General features: G+C 38.9%; 1 protein-coding gene across 1 annotated transcript in view; it reads right to left on the reverse strand.

The window, feature by feature from the left end:
- The window catches only part of abcc3 (ATP-binding cassette, sub-family C (CFTR/MRP), member 3), a 63,686-nt gene extending 53,959 nt beyond the window's left edge, over nucleotides 1-9,727 (reverse strand). The window contains 1 exon segment of the mRNA XM_032502320.1: nucleotides 9,411-9,727. Coding sequence (XP_032358211.1) covers nucleotides 9,411-9,446 — 36 coding nt within the window. The 5' untranslated portion in view covers nucleotides 9,447-9,727.
- Nucleotides 9,728-22,264: the final 12,537 nt, after the last annotated feature.

Genomic DNA, 22,264 nt, shown 5'->3' on the forward strand with positions numbered 1-22,264 from the left:
AGTAATTATGTTACGTACGTTGTTACGGTACTGTTCAGTTTAACTATTGACAATGTGACTAAAGATGTATTTCTTTAATAGCGTGGCATAGCAAGGAAAAGTATCATCTCTCCCCGGCCCCTTATTTTGAAAAAATATGTTTTATGACGTTATCCATTGCTAAATTATGGCTAATCATGTACTTTAGCTAACCAGAGCTAGCTAATGCCATGGCTATCAGTGGAAGACCGCTAACATTAGCTACCTAATGAGCTTGGAAAAGTTGTTACAATATAGTTGACTGACTGTTGGTTTAACTATCGACAATGTGACTGAAGATGTATTTCTTTAATAGCGTGACAGTTGTAAAAATGAGACGTATCATCTCTCCCCTGCCCGTTATTTTGAAAAAGTACGTTTTCTGTTGTTATACATTGCTAAATTATGGCTTATCATATACTTTAGCTGACCACAAAGCTAGCTAATGCCATTAGCAGTGGAATCCCGTTAACATTAATGAGCTTGGAAACCACAACGAACTATTCAGCCTAAATAAAGTAATGATTACTGTATTTACAACTAGCATATCTTTAGTTACAGTCCCTGCATTGTAAAACGTAAGATAGGCATGCGAGGAGCGAACAATTAGACGTAAAGAGAAAGTATCAAACAAGCTTGTGCATGCTAGTTAGCTTTTCTTTTAAAAGTGCAAGTGTGCGTTGCTTACTGTCGTTTATCTGCAGCATTAACGAGTCCCATAATTGATTTAGTGCATCACTAAGTAGATTTTAGAAGGCAGTCAGCCGATGATGATTGAAAATGGTTTCTTGTAGCTTCATGGATATAATTAAAAGAGTGCAGGTAAAGGAATAAGCAAGTTGACATTGTAATTATAAGGTAGTTTATAAGGCCATAGTGACTAACTATTTCTCACACAAAAAAAGATTAGGAGTCTTTTTGTCTTGTTTAAAATTACAAATGATGATAATAATAATATCATCATCATTGATTTTGTTTTATTATTGTCAATGATAATAGTAGTAGTAATAGTTGTGGTTGTAGCAGCAATCATTTTGTTTTTATTTTGTATGTCTCACCTGGCTTGTTTATTTTATATTTTGACAGATGGCAAGTGGTGACAAAGTCCCAAAAGGCCCATCAGGTACAGTCACATGCAACATCTGTATAGCCTCTGTGAGCCAGGGATCTGCCAGTCTCAAATTAAAAAAAAAATCCAACATGTGGGCACACCGTAATCAAAACACAAAGACGTGTACGAGAAGGTGCAAAAAGATGCACAGCCTCAAGTTCTAACTACATCACTGACACAGCCAACCCTAAAACAAGTGCTACAGAAAACCAGAAACTGGACTCCAAGAAGTGAAGAAATGGACAGACTCCTGATGGAGATGATAGCCACTGACATCCTGCCTTTTGCAGTTGTTGAGGGTGCAGGGTTTAAAAGGGTTATAGTCAAGACATAGCCCAGATACCCATTAAAAAAAGAGAACATTTTTCCATACGAAGAAAATGGACGAGATTTATACAGGAGTTGTAAGCAAAACAAAGAAACTGCTGTCAGTTGAAAATGCAGGACACAACATTTCTTTTACCACTGACTGTTGGTCAGGTTCAAATGAAGCACTCATGAGCTTGACTGCTCATTTCATTGATAAAAATTGGAAAAAGGTCCAACTTGTCTTGAATGTTTAATCCTTGTCACAGTCCCACACAGGACAGCACACTGGAGAGACATTTCTGACCATGCTTCAGGAATGGGAAATTGATGAGGAGTGGGTCGTGCTTGTGCTCAGGGACAGAGGGGCGAACATGGCGAAAGGCATGCGCCTTGTTGAGCACCTGGTTATAAATGATGGTCGACTGATTGAAAAAGTAATCGCTAGATTGATCGTTTAAAAAATAATCGTTTGAGACAACCCTACTACAAACTACCAGGTTGTTGTTGGCATTGAGAGTAAAATACTCCCACACTTCAGAAGACCGCGTGTGAGCCTTTTTCTCAACATGTTGTGGCGAGGAATCCATACTTGCGCATGGAGGCAGCCATGTTATTTGTAGACGTGACGCGTCGACGCAAATTACTTGTGTCGATGCATTTATGTAATCAATGATGTCGACAAATCGTCCCAGCACTACAATTATCTCTGAGTTGCTTATGTGAATTATATAATTATGTATCGTTATAAATATATAAATGATTAATTATTTTTTTATCTAACCTTAATTTAACCAGGAGAGTCCCATTATGATTAGAATTCATTTATTTGTCAAGGGAGACCTGAGCACAAACTGCAACAGCAGCATAATAAATGAACCCTTGTGTTGTCTTCCCGTCAACCATGAAAAAAAAAAAAAGTTTTGGTGACATTTTTTCCAACATTATTATTATTGCTTTTTTAATGTTTTTGGTGTTTTTTTCCAAAGTTTTTTGACATTTTTAACGTTGACATTTTCAGCATTTTTTTCAACGGCCCATGTTTTGTGAGTAAATAATTAACTGAAAACGGGTCAATTTGAAACGGAGGTAACATGAGCGTTAATGGATTTACAAGTGGAAGGTAATTTTCAGATGCAGTGATTGTAAAACACAGACAGAATTTGGGAGCAAAGAAATTGCAAATGAGTCATCAAACCAAAAGTAGAATGCCTTATAATTAAAGTTCTACTTTGAAATGTTGCAGTCATTATCAATACTACTATTGTTTCCCTACAGTCAGATTGTATATTCACAGTGACTACAGTATATCTCTGCACTACACTCGTGCATTTTAACCGCACACTAACTTCTGGTAACTGGCACTGAACTTTCCCACTAAATGTACCCTTGTCATCATCAACCTGACTTCTTCAATTACAACAGCTTCCTCTTTTTCAGTTTACATTCAGCCGCAGTCATACACCATAAAACACCCACGGGCATTATTTGAGACTTACTTACGCAGTATTCAATTGTTGATATGTACTGATGCCGAAAAATAAGTTCTGGACAAGCCTGTTTCATATGTGTACTACATGCCAGACACGCAGTCTTGCACTCTACATAGCTTTTTTCTTGGAGCATGTGGTCAACATGTGGTTTGTTTCTTTGTGTGAGTGTGTTTCAGGCAGATTGCATGTCAATAGTGAAATAATTATTACATACTTGTATGTTTGAAATATCCTTGTTTCAGTTTGTCAAACACTTCAACCCCACCAGAAGTCATTGTATTTCAAATATCAGAAGGTATAGGAAGAAGGAAAGTAGAGAATTTTTCCCCATTGATTGAATTATTGGTGAGTTTATGTTGTAATAGTCATTTAAATGTTGTGTCATTTCTAAGCATTCTGCGCACTTGGCACGTTGAAATGCGTTGAAGTGCCCTTTGGTGGCACCTTAGTTTTTGCACAAGGAAAGATGATTTAAAAGGTAGCTGGTGGGTGTGAATGGCACGCAGCTGTGTTTGTGCCTACAGGATTTTATCTAAGATTTTGTTGTCAATCACAAGCTCCAAGGCTTCTAGTGGGCGAGCAGAACTGGCAAAGTCTATAGAAGAGATTCAAGTTCAGAAGACCAAAGTTATTACGCTGGAAAGTGATGGGAAACGTCATGAGTCACAAATGTTAATGGCAGAAGTTGAGCTGAAGTTAGAGGAGGAGAAAACAAAAGCTAAGAATGTTGCAAGCAAGCACGGATGTGAAAGTGGCTGTAGCTCAAGTCAGAACATACAACATACTGGAGAACTTAGTGGGAGAATCAAATGTTAAACTCCACGTCATGGTTGAGACTCTCTTTTCGAATCTAAGAGCTGCTACAGGCTTTAAACTATCTTAACAAAGAAACCTTGGGAAAAAAAATCTAACAGCAGGCTAGCAGAGGGCGAGGTCGAGGGGCTTGTCCCGAGAATCGGATTGTCATCCATCGTGTGGAAGCATTTTGGATTCAAGGCAAGTGACACAAAACAAGAACAGGTCATATGCAAAGAGTGCCGTAAAGTTGTGTTGGTGCCACAAAGCAACACAACAAACCTCTTTAACCACTTAAAAAAACAACATAAAGTTCAATACGATGCACCACGAAATGAGGGCCAACAAATGTGTTGCCAAAACTCAGGCAGCGTACCCATCCAGCTCCCAAATACACAGTGAAATAACAAATGCAATCGCATTTCATTTGACCAAAGACATGTTCCCAATAAAAACGGTGATAAGTGAAGGCTTAAAAGTCTTGATCACCACTCTGGATAAATGTTTAACTATTTTTCCAAGGTGGCACTACCTGCGATGTACAGAAAACGCAGAGGGGAAATAGAGAGTGATCTTGCCAATGTAAAGAACTTTGCAACTACAATAGATCTGGGGTCAGTCAGGACTATGAATCCGTACATGAGTTTGACAGTTCATTACATCGATGAGGATTTTGCAATGCAGGGTCAATGTCTTTTTTCCCGCAAGATCACACAGGAGAGTCGGCCAGCCCAGGGCCCGAGAGAGGCGATGGCCTCATGGAGCTTGCAGGAAAAGCTTGTCTGCATTCCAACAGACAACGGAGCTAATGTGGTGAAGGCAGCTTCTCTAAATAATTGGACCAGGCTCCAGTACTTCGGCCACAGACTCCATCTAGCAATAGGTGAGTAAAAATGTAATTAAAAGAATTGTATAATAATTCAAAAATATATATATAACATAACTAATTGAACTATTATGCTATTGGTGATAATTAATTGTAGCTATTGTGGAAATGTGTGTGAATATGTTAATGATATCAACAATAGTAGCCTGGTAACTGTTATTTCTGCTAGTGAAACCGTTTTACTAATGTTGTCTGAAATAAGATTTAACTAACTTAAATCTTGAGTAATATGACTGGGGTTGTTTATCAAATATGTGGCTTAATTTTGACATATGATTTGTTCATGTTCTTTCTTAGAGTATGCAATGAGAGATCCTCGGATTAACCGAGCAGTGGGTCTCTGCAAAAAGCTGCTTATCAGTTTCTCTTACGGCTGGCGATGTAAAAAGCAGCAAACAAAGACACAGAGAGAACTGAAGCATCCAGAGCCTACACTGAAGACCGATAGTCCCACAAGGGCTTTTCTCAGGTCTTGTCCAATGACAGAAAAGCCCGACACCTCATCCCCACCTGGCAGGACACAGACGTCCCCGAGGCATCAACAAATCCCTCAGACCTCTGTCAGAATTTACTGATGCGCTCGCCAGTGAGAAGTATGTCAGCGTTTCCTTTGTGAAGCCAGTCCTCCATCTTTTCACATCCTCCATCTTGAAAGTGAACGGTGATGAGACAGACCTAGCCTGCACCATCAAAAAAATCCTGAGCTGTCTGGATGAAAAATACAATGGCCTTCTGACACCTGAACTGCTTGATATGGCTTCTGCGCTTGATCCACGGTTCAAGCTGAGCTACGTCAGTGAGGACCATGTTCCACCAATTCATGCCAGACTGAATACCGAAATGGTGCATCTGCAGCCATGGCTGTAAGTAATTATATTGATGCTAGATCTACAGAATGTATGATAATGTATGATACATTATATGAAATCCATTAGTGTAAGGTTCTCTCTGGAAATGAGTGTTGACTAGGTTTCGATTATTAGGGCTATTCATTATTCAGATCTGGTTTACTACACTCTTCAAGGTGATGGGCCCAAATGATCCCCATGGTGAGACTGCTGAGGATGCACCCACTGCAAGGAGGGAGCCACACAAAGACTCAGTCCTCTCCAAGAACAACAAGCTACAGTATATCTTCCGAGCTACAGTCGTACCAACAATCAGGTAACCTAGACAGTGAGGAGGACCCCCTTGACTGGTGGAGGGAACATCAGAGACTCATCCCGCGTCTCTCAAAACTGGCAAAGAAGTACTTTTGCTACAAGTTCTCCCCCTTGAGAGGGTGTTCAGCATAGGGGGAAATATGGTGACCTGCCTTGGCTCATCCCTTAAGCCAGAAAATGTTGACAGGCTAGTGTTTCTTTCTAAATAACCTGTAAACTAGTCTATTCTTCATAGTTCTGCCTTGAAATGTTCTCATTTGGTTATATTCTGTTATGGAATATTTGTTTTTTGATTGATTGTATATTTTGAGTTTTAGTGACATTAGGGATGCACCGAACCAAGAGTTTGGGTTCGGGTTCGGCCAAACTTTGGGCTTTTTGACAGAGTTTGGATATCACCGAACTTTGGAATATTTTTCCACCAAACTCAAGGCTACCAAAGGGAAGTAACAAGAATTTTAAACTCGAGAAAAAGAGGCTAACGTTGTGTTGACTTTCTGCTCTTGTCAAAGAGTTTATAAGTAACAAGAGGTGAAACTCCATTGCAACACACCCATGACTAAGCTGCAGCTCCGCCATCTTGGACTGAACGCAACACAACGTTCCATTGAGTTTAGCCTCCTGTTACTTCTATACTCTTTGAGCGCTACGCTGGTCGACGTAATGACGCCACTGTTGATTACAGGACGGTGTTTACGTAGGTAGACCGTTCAATGCAGTAGGCTGTGAGAAAGTGATGTAACTCGTGAGCAGAACTAGTGTTGTTTGGCAGTACTTTCGGTCAAAAGAAGGCCATTCAAATCGAGCTACATCTTCAATTTGCAATGCTGATTTGTCTCGTGGTGGCAAGGACCCTAAACAATACACAACGTTGTCGCTGTCATTTACATGCGACATACAGTATGGACTTGTGAGGACACTACACGGTTGGCATGCACAATTAGGGGCTAAATATGAATCACAATGTTTTAGCTTAGAATTGATATCACGATTCTCTGCCACGATTTTTTTCTCATGAAGTGTAATGTTTATTACACACATTAACCATGACAAAACTAAACAAATTGGCAGGACCAAATATAGATTTCTTTGGCATCTATGGCACATTGCGCATCACCACAAGCCTGTAAACATAGAGGCTCCAATGAAGAGAAGGGAGAGAGAACAGGGTGAATCGAGATCGCAATTTTATAATGATTGGATGAATGGAGCATAGTGCAAGGATACTGGGATAAATAATACTATGTATCCCACTATCCTTGCACTATGCTCCATATTTAAATAATTTTATTGAACTTTTTTTCACTCATGCCTCTATATTGTCAACTGGCAACCGTTGTTTCCCGTTGTAGGCCTGCACAAGGGCAACTAGAAACCATTACTGTCAAGCCCTGCCTCAGACATCACGTGTTCTTATTTATTTCATAAGATTATTTTTTCTTCATTTAATTTTGTCAATGTTGGAGATGTTTTAAATATCAAATTAATAATGTTTTCTTTAATGTTTGTAATTTAAGTTAAAATACAATTTCAGTTGCACTTTCGATAAGACACATCTGTTGTTGTGTAAGGGGCGGCTGTGGCTCAGTGGTAAGAGCGGTTGCCTGCCAATCGGAAGGTTGGTGGTTCGATCCCCGCCCCTGCAGTCATTGTCGAAGTGTCCTTGGGCAAGACATTGAACCCCAAGTTGCCCCCGGTGCTGCGCATCGGAGTGTGAGTGTGTATGAATGTATATCTGATGAGCAGGTGGCACCTTGTACGGCAGCCCCGGCCACAGTGTATGAATGTGTGTGAATGGTGAATGTATCCTGTAGATGTAAAAGCGCTTTGAGCAGTTGTTAAGACTGGAAAAGCGCTATATAAATACAGCACATTTACATTTACATTTGTTTTGCACAGTTAATATAAATAAATAAAGAATATGTGCCATTCATTTGTCTGTAGGTCGTTCTTGTGAATGTAAAATGATTGAAGCTTGAGTTGATTGTATAATTGCATGCCTATACAACACCTTTTCCAAACAATGAGATTGTAATTGAGTCCTTGGGCAAGAGTTAGGGTTTAGCCTGAGTCATAATGAACATGCATTGTTAAGTGCTCTGGTTTTACAACTTCTTTTGAAGTGGAAGTAAACCACAGAAACTAGTTTAGGTCACCTCAGATGGCCTCAAAAAGAGGCTTGTTGGTGTAATATTCATCGAAAGGAAAATCAAGGGCACACAGTCTTGTACCTTTGCCTTATTTTCTGTTTTTAAAATGTTATTTTACGCCGAATCAAATGTTGTCACAACTCATCTAGTAGCTGGTTGGCTTTGGTCCAGGCTTAAAAAAATCTGTATATAAGCATTTAATGAAACATCAATGGACATATTGAATGGAGAAAATCACTTCCGGAACGGGAGCCGTTCAAAAAGTGGGTAGCCACTGTTGAGCTCTATAGAGAGCATTGATTTACCAAAGCAACAGATCTATAAATAGACTTCCCCATTACTACACTAAAATCAAATTCAAAGAATAATCAGTGCTCTCTCAAGGCAGAATTCATCTTTTCAAATTTGGCATGCTCAGGATAAAATTAAGTTAGATCTGGCAATAATAGACTTATGTACTTGTAGGAGTTTGTGGTATGTTAAATGGCTGTAGGGATTCACAATTGCAAAGTTTACCATTGAAAGAATAAACCAACATTAATATTTCCCATTTCAAGGCAAAAAGACACTGAGCATGACCTAAAGTAACTCTACAAAGTGTAGTGAGTCAGTCTCCAAGGAAAGAAAAAGAAAGCTCTCATAATACTCCCATAGGGATCTAATGTGTCGTAATAAAGTTACTACTACTATTAAGTATTAAGTTACCTTGTCCTACTAACCTATTATATTTCTCATCTCCTATAATATTCATGATACTTGTACTTAGACATTTAATATGGTGTCTATGGTGACAAATACTGATATTAATGCAACAAGTTATTGTTGATTATTTTGTCTCCTATGATATAAAGTGACTTTGGTACTACCAATATTTCATCACTTTGCAGAAATATTCCCAATGAAACTTTAGTGTGTCTTTAATAGGCTCCAGGTGATACTTTCTACTATGAGTTATTGTTACATCTGCTGTGCTATCATCATATCATATCGCTAAAGATACGTAACGTTTCTGTATAACTAGCCAGCTAGCTACTGACTATGAAAGACGTTTAACATTAGCTAGCTAGTTACCTGTATGATACCTGTGTGATAACCTAGCTAACGTTACTAGCTAACGTTAACGTTATAACATTATTATTTAGCAATATTTGACAGTTTATTACATTTCATTACAGTTGAGAAAAACAGTGTCCGACTTTTTACAGCAAACGAAAGCACGTAACGTAATTTAGCGTGACATTAATTGGGAGCTTAACACAGTAAATGCTATTAAGTGGGTTACTTATAGTTAGCCATGGCCGTTAGTGTTACCTTGACGTTAACCTACTTTTGAATGGCTGCCCAAGCATGACATAGCATTCAACAACCGTGTCAGGTAGTTAGGCTAGTACGCGAAGTTATGTTAACGTTATACACAACAAGGCCATAGAAGTTACAGTATCCTGTCACATACACCGGCAACGAGGGACGGAAACGTAGGCTACTCACCCAGAAAGGTAGGTCAGGTCCGCACAGCCACTCCATCTCTGTCGCAGCGGGAGACCGGGAGACCGGGAACCGACTGAGAGCTCTTCAACCCTTCTACCGGTCGAGCCCTTTCTTGCCGACAAGCGTTCTTATTCCTTCGCGTAAAAAATACACTCGCTCACTCTCACATGCCCCACAGAGAGGTATTGTTACGGCGCCTGTATCCTCCCGAAAGCGTGCACCGACCTGAGTCAGGAAACGCTCCACTCCTTCCGCTCTGGGGTTGAGAGAGACGGGAAAAAGAAAAGTCATCCGGAGACAACGGCAAAGATTGTTTTCAATGATGGGTGTCAGCTTACTAGGTCCCGCCTCTCTCTCTCTCTCTCTCTCTCTCTCTCTCTTCTCTCTCTCTCTCTCTCTCTCTCTCCTCTCTCTCTCTCTCTCTCGCTCTCTCTCTCTCTCTCATGCTGAGTCATTTTGTCACAGTTTAGAGATGATGTGAGGAAAAAAAAAAATAGGCTCCAGGTCGAACCGATGTGTGATTAAGGGTAAATTCCGGGCAGAAGGAGAAGGGTAGGATAAAGTGGGTCAAATATGAAAATACAAGGCTTGGGACTATTTCAAGTTTTTTACATTCTATGGTCCTGACAATGATATCTATTACAAATATTACAATTACAAATTGAGTAGGCATTGTGCATTGTCCCTGGGCTAAATACTAAAAAAGGTAGATTTCATGACACGCCTTAACAGATACATAGCCTACAGCCATTCCTCAGCCCCCCCACCCACCCACCTGCCTAACCCATATTTCCAGTGTTCTGGCTTGTTTTAATAGTGTGTAAAAGTTCAAGCATCAGATATCCGGCTGGCCGTTTAACGCCCAAATTAAATTAAACACAAAAGTGTTTGAGATCTACATACAATCATTGTCATGTGTTGCTCTGCAGAGAGAAGAGGTGAAATAAGTCTGCGGTCCTAAAAGTGTATTACACACTACTTTTTTTGAAATGCTCATCCATAAATTGGGTATGTAGCAAGAAAGACAGAGACAGAGGGAGAGAGAGGGAGAAATCTGGATTTTGATTTTAGGTCATATCGTGCAGCCCTACATGCTTGTCACCACAATATTCATTCACCAAGTGAAATTGTTGGTACAGATTTATCGGATTTTTGATACCTGCTCCCCTTTTTTCTTTCTTCCTCAGTCTCTCTAGCTCCTGAAGGACATGGACAACACCACCCTCATTGGGTTCATCTCTAGTGGGGATGAGTCTGCCTACAGGTGGGAGATTGGCCATCTGGTGACCTGGTGTGGACAGTACAATATAACACTCAAGTGTATACTATAAATATAGTGTATTAACACCCAACTGGGCGTGGCCTACAGAAAGCATAAAGACCTGCCCATCTGGGAGTCTCACTCTCTCTCAGCTGGTCCTACTGGAGCATCCACCATTTTGTTCTTTGTTTGGTTTGTTGCACCTTACAACACACTTCATTCATTCACTCATCCATGCACGGCAAACATCACTGATGTCTTACATACTTACACACGCCACTGTTACCTTTATGTTGGGTTCAGTTATGTTATTAGGGTATTTAGTTGAATTAACTTCTTTTTGGTTACATTAGCTGTGTGAGACCTCCCTTTTTGTTGCCGGCTTTGAGCCAGGTGGTAACAAATGGGGGCTCGTCCGGGATAATGTTATTACTGGGAATCTGGTCAGTCGAAATGGTTGTGGATTTTAGGAACAACGCACCCTCTTGACTGTTGCAGGTCCTTTTATCTTTATTTTCTCTACTATGTTTGTTGTGCACAAAACACCATGAAAAATTCATTTTATGTGAAAACCTATTTACCAGCTACCTACTGTTTCTAGTCTAAAAGTCACTGGTTCAGGACCCGGATGGGGTCCTCATCCTCTTTGATTTGGCCTTACCCAAGTATTCATAAGACAAAACTAACCCTATTTTTCCAACTGTTACTGTACTCAGTAAATAAAAGCAAGCAACAGGCATTTTTCCCAGCAGACATTTTATAGTAGGAAAAGCACAGGTGTTACTAACATTAATAACCTTTACAATGACTATGTCATATTATAGTGTCTCAGTGAGCCATGACAGTATGCCAGCATTAACAACACCAGGACCTTGAACATGTAGAAGCTAAATGGAACTAAGCCATCATTCATTACATTATTTGCACTGGTGCTTTTCCTACTCTAAATCGTCCAAATGTCTTCCGTGAAAAAGGCAAATGACATAGCACTAAGCAACCTTGCCATGTAAATATACAGTCTACCAATGGAGATATGGTATTTTGTGACATATACATAACAAAAAAAAGATTTAACCAGCATGATGTCTAGCAAAGATTTGCCTCAGTGCATTACTTTGCAGTAGTATTACTGCTTTCTGTAATGTGACATTTCATACAGTTCACCCTTTTTAGTGTATGAGACCTAAGCTAAACAGTGTGTAACTCTCCATAAAGAATATGGTGTTAGGAGTTGAGTCTATAGCTACCATGGTTTATGGGGGAAAAGAAAAGTAAAATTTAAAAATGTATTTTCCCAGCCCCTTGAACTTAAATTTGACGGATTGTTGAACTAATTATTTAAGGAATCTTTATAATGGCATAGTGATTAGTGACTTTTAATACATCACATAACATTCGGTGATTTAACCTTTATCTAACCACGCGAGGCATTGAAAAAAAAATCTTATTTACAATGTCGGCCTGGCAAAAGGCAAAGCCTCTTGAGGGAGGGCTGTAGGGGCTAAAAGAAAGAAAATCAAAAGTTACAAAGACAGCAGCACACATCCATGTCCAACACAAGGACAGGTAGCAGATAACAGCATCAGGTTATGCAACCAGAACAAGGTCCTGGTTTGTATTTAAGACTTGTCTATCAGGCTGCATTATATTTGCATGAGTCCCCAAAGCAGTTTAGAATCCCTAAATTCTAACCCTAAGAAGGTGTCAGGTGTAAATTTAGTCAAGAATAACACAGAAGGAAGGAAGACACATCAGCCGTTATACTCTAACCACATGGGATTCCAGGAATTTTCCATTCCAAAAAGAAAGAAAATTCACACACACGCTTGTCGACTCTGCATTGGGTTTGTTTGGTGGATCGACGCTTCAGTCCCAGAGACCTTAGTAGTAGTAAAGTGACATGCTTAAATACAAATCATGATTACATGATGATCCACAGATGTGTCGGTGGCGTGTCCATGATCACGTACGATACCAAATCGTCCCTTGATAAAAACCACAAAAACAAATTCAAAGTCAATGTAACATACTGCCCTTGACTTCCCCAAAAAAACTTTGTCTTTTCTTTCAAGGAATTTCTCCCTGAAAATAACATGTAATTTCAGTTTTTTTCAGTAAAAACAAAGCTATGGCTAAAGAAAGACCACATCTACCTTTACCTCAAATTTCTCATTACCGAATTAAAGAACGAGGACACTCAGCATCTTCTAAATACTCGCAGCATGTGACTTGCCTACTGATGTGGCTACTGGCTCCTTCTGAATAATTAGGGTGGGTCAAAGGCAGAGGGCAGATATCTCCACGGGGATCAGTAACCTATTCGAACCTTGTTGGTAGTCGTCTCAACTTTCCATGTTCAGGGATCACAGAGAAAGGTCGGGGTTAATTGAATAACCAGTGAGGTTGAATAAACCTTGGGATCAGGGTGGGTTATGTCACATTTGAGGATGTGAAACAGCTGATGGCCGAGCATTAGCTTTTCATTGTCAGAACTCCACAGCGCTGTGGCAGCTGCACCGCCTTAACCCTTACGTTGTCTTCCCGTCAAAATTGAAAATCAACACTTTTTTTGAGGCCTTTAATCAACGTTTTTAACTTTTTCTTATGTTTTTGTCCTTTTTTTCAACACTTTTGACGGTTTTCTTTTAATGTTTGTCACCTTTTTTTTTTACGTTTTCAAACACTACGTTATTCTTGGAATTTACGATCCATGAACCTCATTTATAGGTAATTATGCCTAATGTTTGAGTTAGAACAGCAGAATTTAGGAATTATTTCGACTAAAGTTAAAGGAAAGTATGTTGATGGATAATCACAGACTGGATTATGTCAACTTTTACTCAATACTATTTCAAAACCACTTCAATGTTTTTTCCAAAAAGCTATTAAATTGAATAAGACACCCCAAAATGAATGAAAGTAGAGATTTGTACTTGCCAAAGAGCGTAGTGTGGAATCAGTCATGTTATTTTGGGTAATTAAAAAGAACATTGACATATGAAAATGGGTCAATTTGACCTGAGGACAACACAAAAGGGTTAATGCTGGGATTGGGGGAAAAGCACTCTGGCTGGTTTGTATTAATAACCATTATCCTTTTGAGTTAAGATGTGGTTGAATGACACAAGGTACAAACTAGTTTGTTGATTTAACAGGGGTAGTGGGAAAAACCATAATGAAACCTACTGTTAATGCAGGAAACTGCCTGGTCAAATCATAATATGATGCACTCTTCCCTCGCAAGTAAAACCCCAAAATATGTACCTATTTTTGAATTAAATATTTCCCTAAAACATATAGAATGCCTTAGTGCATACTGAGTCCCTCTGATTAAGTTAAGGCTTGTGTTCCCTTAGAACTGTAAGGTCATTTCTATTTGAGATAAAGAGTTTTGAGATACGGACCTTTGAAGTTCTCAGTAATCTTTGAGTTGTGGTGATTTATGTCAATAATCTGATTTGACAATAACATCAGATAAAGCCTAAAACACCAAGGCGACGTGCTGTAGGCGGAAGTCAATTCAGGTCAAATAACAGAAGAAAGACATTGCTTTGTTTTTGATTTATAATGCAAAATAGGTAATGTGTTTTGTTTGTTGGTGGGAAGAGAGAACTTTTAGGAAAGACAATCTTTGAGTCAACCTATGCAGTACTGAATGAATTATATTGTACTGGAATTCCTGCTGTATGCTGTAAAGTCTCGGAGCAGTAGGGCTTTAACCATCATGTTGTCCTCGGGTCAAATTTGACCCGTTTTCAACATTTTTTTCATAACAGAAAATATTGGGCGAAGACAAATGTTAGAAAAAGAAAAAACAATGAAAAAACTACCTACAAACTTTAGAAAAATGCTCCGATAAAGTCCAAAATAGTGGCCAAAACATTGAAAAAGTCACAAAAAACGTCAGGAAAACGCCATTAAAATGGTGAAAAAAGTGAACCATAAAAAACACAAAAACGTTTTCGGGTAGACAACTCAAGGGTTGACCCTCATGTTGTCCTCGGGTCAAAATGTACCCGTTTTCAAAGTGTTTTTCATAACAGAAAATATTGGGGGAAGACAAAAGAAAAAAACAATGAAACAACTACCAAAAACACACCTACAAACTTTGGAAAAATGCTCCGATAATGTCCAAAATAGTGGCCGAAACATTGAAAAAAATCACAAAAATGTCAGGAAAACGCCATAAAAATGGTGAAAAAAGTGAACCAAAAAAAAACACAAAAACGTTTTCGGGTAGACAACTCGAGGGTTAACCCTCATGTTGTCCTCGGGTCAAAATGTACCAATTTTTTGTTTAGTTTTGAAAAAAAAGCTGAAAATGTCAACATTAGAAATATCAAATAACTTTGGAAAAAACATCAACAGAGCTGGTTGATGTGGCTCGGGGATGGGGAAGTTTGGGGTCCCCCGCTGGAGCTGCTGCCCCCGCGACCCGATACCGGATAAAGCGGATGAAGATGGATGGATGGATGGATGGATGAACAAAAAGCGCCCACAACATTGATAAAAAGTGACAAAAATGTCCGAAAAAGCGACACCTTTTTTCATGGTTGACGGGAAGACAACTCAAGGGTTAAGTCTCCAGGCCTTGTGCAGCAGGTGTCACTCCTCCTCTTCCGACAGTGGATCTGATTACCAGACGTTTTAAGCCCTTCTGTTCTCTTCCCGTGTTCCAAGAAGAGCTGGGCAGAGGCTTCTGCGATTAGTTGGATATCCCTTCTGATGCGGTGCTGGTAAATAAAGCCACCTAGCAGAAGAGTGAACTTAGCATGACATGTGAGGGAAGCCCTGTGTAGTGTTTACACTGCAGGAGCTGCCACAAGTCCTCAGGTATTAGCAGTGTCATGTTATGCAAGTATGACCCATTTATCTCTCTATGCACTCCAGGAGGGATTTCCCCCTGGGTCACTGGATGATGGTGGATTTATCCAGGTCACCCAAGTCTGGGATCGAATAAGTTTTGTCAATAAATCCCTGGGTAAACAGTGCCTTCATTACTGTAATTTTTCAATTTGTGAACATTGTTCCTGTAAATAATGACAACATGTGCGCAGATCACCTCCAGTGCCTGTTGGCGGTTCAGGTGTATCTAAGGTTTAAGTCCACCATCTAGTGGTCATCTGGGAATAAAGGAGGCACAAGTAAGTAAAAAGTAAAAGTTTTATTATTAAGATTTTTTCATAAATTTTATTTTTGGTCTGTGGCCAATTCTGACCTGAATTTTAACAGCCACATTAAGACAATTACAAAGTCAGCGTATTATCACCTTGAGAATATATCAAGGGTTAAAGGACTTACGTGTCAGCAGGATTTGGAAAAACTGGTCCATGCTTTCATCTTCAGTAGACTTGACTGCTGTAACGGGGTCTTTACAGGTCTCACTAAAAAATCAATCAGACAGCTGACTTGAGACTGTTGTTCTACGGTCTCGGACTTGTCTCGGTCTCGCTAGTATTTGGACTCGGGCTTGTCTCGGTCTCGGCTACTGGTCTTGCCCAATATGGCTTTTGGGCTCGACTGAGTCCAGGTGTCTTTATTATGTTGATAATAATATTGGAGGGAAAATGATTTTCTTGATACTGTCATGCACTGAAAAAAAGGAGACTGGCCTACTCTTGGATTTATGTAAATGTCTTGGATGCATTTAACACAATTAACTCATGTTTTAAAGTTAAACGTAACTCTATAGTGTAGAAACTACTAATATGCAAAGAGGGTACGTGAATTTGTTCAGATCATGTTGGCATGAAGTGAGTCATAAAGAAGCGATGTAATTCTCGTGATACCGCACGTGATCTCGTCTGGCGCGCTTTACATTGTTGCCAAAGAAGCAGGCAACGGTCACATCAAGGGCTCGTCGTACTGTACTCCACGCCACTATTCGGTCGGTAAGTATATGGATTTTCTAATTAAATACTGTTGATAAAGCTCAGCCAAATGTAGTTTAATGTCTTGAGAGTTACTACGTAACGTTAATAGGCACCGTGAGTTCTTTGCTCGCGCTATTTATCACCATGTTTTATTTGAATTAGCTAGCTAGTTTTTTTGCGCGGGAGCCGTTCATCTTACATTTAACTTTGCGGTGTTCATTAGTCTGTTTCTGTTAGTATTGGTTTGCCAACTGACTGTTCAGTTACATTGTGTGTAAATTGCACCGTGACCGTAGCGTTAGTAAGATTTGGCCGTCGAGCAGCCTTAGCTAACGTTATCAGCGACATTAAGTTAGCGACGACGACGACGGCGCCCCCCCCCCCCCCCCCCCACACACACACACCTTGCAATGGGACCATGAGCAGACGGAGAGGAAATTCAAAACAACACATTAACGGTCTGCTCTGTGTAACGCAGTGGTAGTAGCCTAATAACCACGTAGTGGTGGCCTGCCACTACTTGACGTAGCCTACACAACTCTTTTTGGGACACAAGCTGCTGGCTTTGCACGGTCAGCCCAGTGTTTGAACATGGAACATGGTTAGTCTCTGTTCACATTAGAGAAGGCAATAATCACATTAATTATTTGATATTTTACAATGTTGTATGCAGTGTACCTAAATAAAGTTGCCAGTGAGTGTACACCTAATGTATGTTTCTTGAAATATAGTTTTGTAATGACTAGATTATTTTTTCCTGTTTTGCTGCAGATTGACAGACAAACTCAACTCTGCATTTCACCTGGAGTCAGTTGATGGATCGTGGGCTCAAGTTTTGTGGTGAGACCAGACGTTGTATTTGCTCTTAATTTTGTATATAATATACATTTTAAATATTAAAATGTGGCCTGCTTGAACCGTGTTTACCCTAATTTTGAATCCTTCGTTGTTTCCACTTTCACAATGAATAGGGCTAGAAGTTTAATGAGGTTGTAACGTGAATGTTCTTGGATTGCAAATTTCAAACAACCGCCCTTTTTGATGCAACGGAGGTAATAAAAAAATTCTGCCCTGACTAGTTTGTGTAATGAGATGTGTGAAAGTAATGCTTGACTTTATTAGGATGTGTTTCAAATATTCCTAGCAGAACCCAGATGATTAACCATGCACAGTGCACGCCATGATATGGCGGGCAGGTATAGATTTGATGTTAGAAATGTCTTCTAAATTCTGTGAAAATATTTTCATGTTTCAGATAAACGCAGAGTTTAAGAGCATCCCAGCCATGCCTCTACAATCAAAGTGTTTGCAAAGCGGCCGGGGAGCAGGGAAAAAAGCTGAAAGTCATATCTGCCATGATGACAGTAAGAACCTTCAACTCTACATTGTTTAACTATAAAGTGGATCTGCATTGCATTAGGTCAGTATAGATGTTATACAGGCATTGCAGAGCGCAACTCCCTTTACCTGTGAGTACTGATTACTGATACATTTTAATCATGCATTCACTGTCCCACTGTGAGAATTTTTTTTCTTCAAATATAAAAAACATATATGTATATACATCTCATCCCTGGAGATGATATAAAGTCCAGTCCAAACAGGTAGTCCTGTTGTTTTATAGGTACTGGTGTCACATGCTGACTGAAGTCAGTCTATGATCACTTTCTTCTGTGCTACTGAAAATTTGAGTTCAATAATCTTTATTTTCTTTGTTTTATTTCTTAAGGGTGACATTGATGCCAGAAGGGAGTCCCACATTAAAGGACTGCATCTATCTGAATGAGAATCCAGACGTCTTGGAGCGGGAGTACACGGTGAGATTATAACAAATGGTCAAAACAGTCCACTTTTTTCTTCCAAAGTCCCCCATTATGAAAGTGAAAAACAACCTATTTTGACCCCTCTGACACATTGTCTCTTACATTAGGGATTAAGGCAGTGTGACAACAATCAAATTTATTGAAAGAAGGAAAATTCCACCATCTTTCTACACTACACTGACCCTCATCTGACAAGGGCAGAATTGGGACTTGGATAAATCCAGGTTAATGATAAAAATCCAAGAACATGAAAACAAGTTCCAGAAAAAATGTAGATGAAAATTCAATCTTTACATTAGTTTGTAAAGATTGAAGGCTCCTCTTCATTTGATCTGGAATCCTTTTTTCTCCATTAATTGACCATGAATGGCAGCATGCCAGGGCATTGTTTGGCTGTAGTACTCTCCTATGCTGCTTACATGGGTATAAATAAACTAGCAATTGCTGCATTCAGATGCAATCATTTTATTTTTATTTATTTTTAAAGCTTCAAGAAATGTTTTTATCTTTAACCAGGACATGACTGAGGCCACTGCGCTGAGTGCCATCATGAAAGCGACAGTGGGAATTTACGTCACCAAACAGACGCCAGGCAATGACTTTTCTGATGTTGGCATCATCATCGAGGGTGTGGTGGTTCTTCAAGATTTGGACAGCATGGCCCATCAACAGCCTTGCTGTTTGGACTTTGTTACTCTTTGAACATGAGGTATCCGTCACAGCTCCGCTACACTTTCGAAGGGATTCAAAAGGTTTTAATGGAGTTGGATGTGACTTAACTCTCAAGGAAAGCCCAAAGCTTAAAGACAGAACTGCTCCAGTAAGGAGAGCCCTGTTGTTGTGCACGTGAGGCCAAGTGTTCATTCCTTTACGGCCATGTGGACGGGCCAGTTATTTCCCCCTCTACAAGACTCTGATTGGCAGCATTCTTCAGTCTTAGTTTCTATCTGTCTTACAGGTGAAGGGATTGAGAACTGTACACAGTCTGAATACTGCCATCAGGGCCATGTGAAACCGGATCTTTAGTTTAATTCAGTTGCAGTAAAGAGTTTTAATACTTCTAAGAATACAACTCAGACTTGGCTCTTATAGGGAACATTTTTCTTGTGTGCAGCCCCTATCTGTGGGACCAGTGATGGTTTTAGTTTACTGTGTAATTTAAAAACTTTAACCTTATATTATTTGAAGTTCAACCACTGTTCCATTTCCTACAACAGTATTGCATTAGATATTGACACAGTCCTTAATTTATTTATTTCCAATAGATTTTTCATTCACAAGAAAATTGGTGTCCTTAAAGGTTGGATTTCCTATTTTTTTTAATAACGGCATTAAGATCAATTTCCTAAAGATGTTTTTTAAGCATGGGGGTGTACACTTATGCAAGCCAATGTATGTACAGGTGAATTCATGGCCGGACTGAAGGCAGCGTAACATTTTTGAAATATTTCCTGTGTTTGTAAGTGACACTTAAACCTTGAATGTAGTTAATGACCAGATTCTTTGTGAGTGTTGGAAGTTTGGCTCTTGAATAAAGGTTTTGCAACTGCAAATGCAACTGGTAAAAATGGGTCATTTTAATGATAAAGAGCGTTAATAAGAAGGTATTTGACATTAAAATAATGATTGCTGGAATGGTAACTCATGTTTTTGCATTTTAAATCTGTTTTATAGTTACATTGAAGTGTTAAATTACAATTGTTACTTAATTTAATCTCGACAATAGAGACCTTGAACATTTTGTTTGTATTGTTCTCCTCAAAGATGGTTGTCAGAAACCTTTTTCAAAAGAAAAATGTCCAGTTTCCATTTTGACTGAGTTGGTAAAACACTGAAAAACTGACGTTACTTGTTCACTGTTGATTTGTTTTACAGTAAAACAGTAATGTCAGTTCAATTCTTTACCTATGGTCACTGCAGTGAAATTAGACATTTTCTTGTGAAAGGTTACTAGTGGTTACAGGCAACCATCTTTAGAGAACAATACAATCTGTTTTAGTGCCAAAAAAATTGTGTAATTGACACTAGAATATACTACTATATATTATGAAAAAAATGTGTAGTATTTAAGTGACCAAATAGTATTGGAGTAAAAATTATTGAATAGTGTTGAAATAACGTGATGAAATTGTGAAGGATTAAAATGTTCCAAGAGCACAAATTACTTTATGAAAACATGTTTCAATCACTCGGTATCAACACAAAATACACAGGTGTATTGAACATGAATACCTTGTGTTAATTTAACTCAATTGTTTAATTTGCTGCCAAAGCAAAACAACTGTGTGCAACCAATGTCCACTATTGAATTAAGTTAATCCAACATGTTATTTTTTTCAGTGTGCATAAGACCTTTTTCCTGTCCTGGACTTGGTCTTGACTCAGACTCAAACCTCTTTGGACTCGGTCTTGACTAATCCTGGTCTTAGACTTCTCTTGGACTGGACCAAGGTGGTCTTGACTACAGCCTTGACGTATACCCCTGACATCAAAAGATAGTACTTTTAAGGAACTAAAAATGAAGTCAGCTGATCCAGAACATTGGTGCTCGGGTCCTCACTAAGACCAAGAGACTGGATCACATCACTCCAGTTCAGAAGTCTTTACACTGGCTTCCTGTGTCTCAAAGAATTGATTTCAAAGTACTTTTGCTAGTTTATAAATCACTCAATGGTTCAGGGCCAAAATACATTTCTGATCTGCTACTGCACTATGACCCCCCCAGACCTCTCAGGTCATCTGGGACAGGTCTACTTTCTGTCCCCAGAGTCAGAACCAAACAGGGTGAAGCAGCGTTCAGTTTCTATGCTCCTCATATCTGGAATAAACTCCCAGAAACCTGCAGATCCGCTGCTACTCTCAGTTCTTTCAAATCGAGGCTGAAGACCTTTCTTTTTGATGCTGCCTTTCTTTAAATGACTGCTCATTTCTTTAATGTTTAATTTCTTTCGCTGCACTGTAACTTTTATTCTTGTGTTTTACGTGTCTTAATGTTTTTATTTTTCATGTGTTTTTTATCGTTTTTTATTTTTTTTAACTGTTTTTTTTAACTGAATTTGCACTTTGAATTGCCCTGTTGCTGAAATGTGCTACACAAGTAAAGCTGCCTGAATGGCTTTAGGATCAGGATTATGTATATTATTGGTATTAATACTCAAATAAGCTTTGGTAGTAGGAGTAGCGTTAGAAGTCGTGGGAGTTACTATACATTAATATGGATTTAAATATAGCACCAGATCCTTAGTAGTATTAGTAGCCTCATATTTGCATTAGTATTACTAGTGCATTCTGTATCAATGGTAGCACGTATCGTAGGATTAGGATCAATAAGATTGGCATTATGTTATAAGTACTGGAATCATTTACTTAAGTAATGTAAAGTAGCAATACCATAAAAAAAGGACTTCACTAAAACCACGACTACTGTGTAAGCCGTTGTCTAATGTCTTCTGTGGCTCGCTTTCAAATTAATGAATAATAAGAGATAAGATATCTTGAAATGTCTAAAGAATTAGAGGTGATGTTATGATTAATTAAAAGAAATAACTCAAATTTCTTTCCTCTTGTTCCAACCGTTTAGCTCGAGACCTTACACATGCCCCTTTAGCCATATCAATATACATATTATCTATTTCCTCTGTTAATTAAGAAAGATTATCCTTAGTCATTAAAGCATTTTATTTATCCATAATATCTATTTTTTGGCAATGGTGTTTTTTTTTAATTACTTTACTTAGTTTAATTCAATTTCTCTCATTTTGTCTAATTTCTCTCATTTTAAACTTGAAATATTCCAATTTTTTTTTATGTGAGTCACTTTGATAGTACCAAACATGCTTTTGACTGTTTTTTGTCTTAACCACAAAACTCATCATCTTTTAATAAATTCTTATTTAG

This window comes from Etheostoma spectabile, chromosome 21 (genome assembly GCF_008692095.1).
Source record: "Etheostoma spectabile isolate EspeVRDwgs_2016 chromosome 21, UIUC_Espe_1.0, whole genome shotgun sequence".
NCBI classification, from domain to species: domain Eukaryota; kingdom Metazoa; phylum Chordata; class Actinopteri; order Perciformes; family Percidae; genus Etheostoma; species Etheostoma spectabile.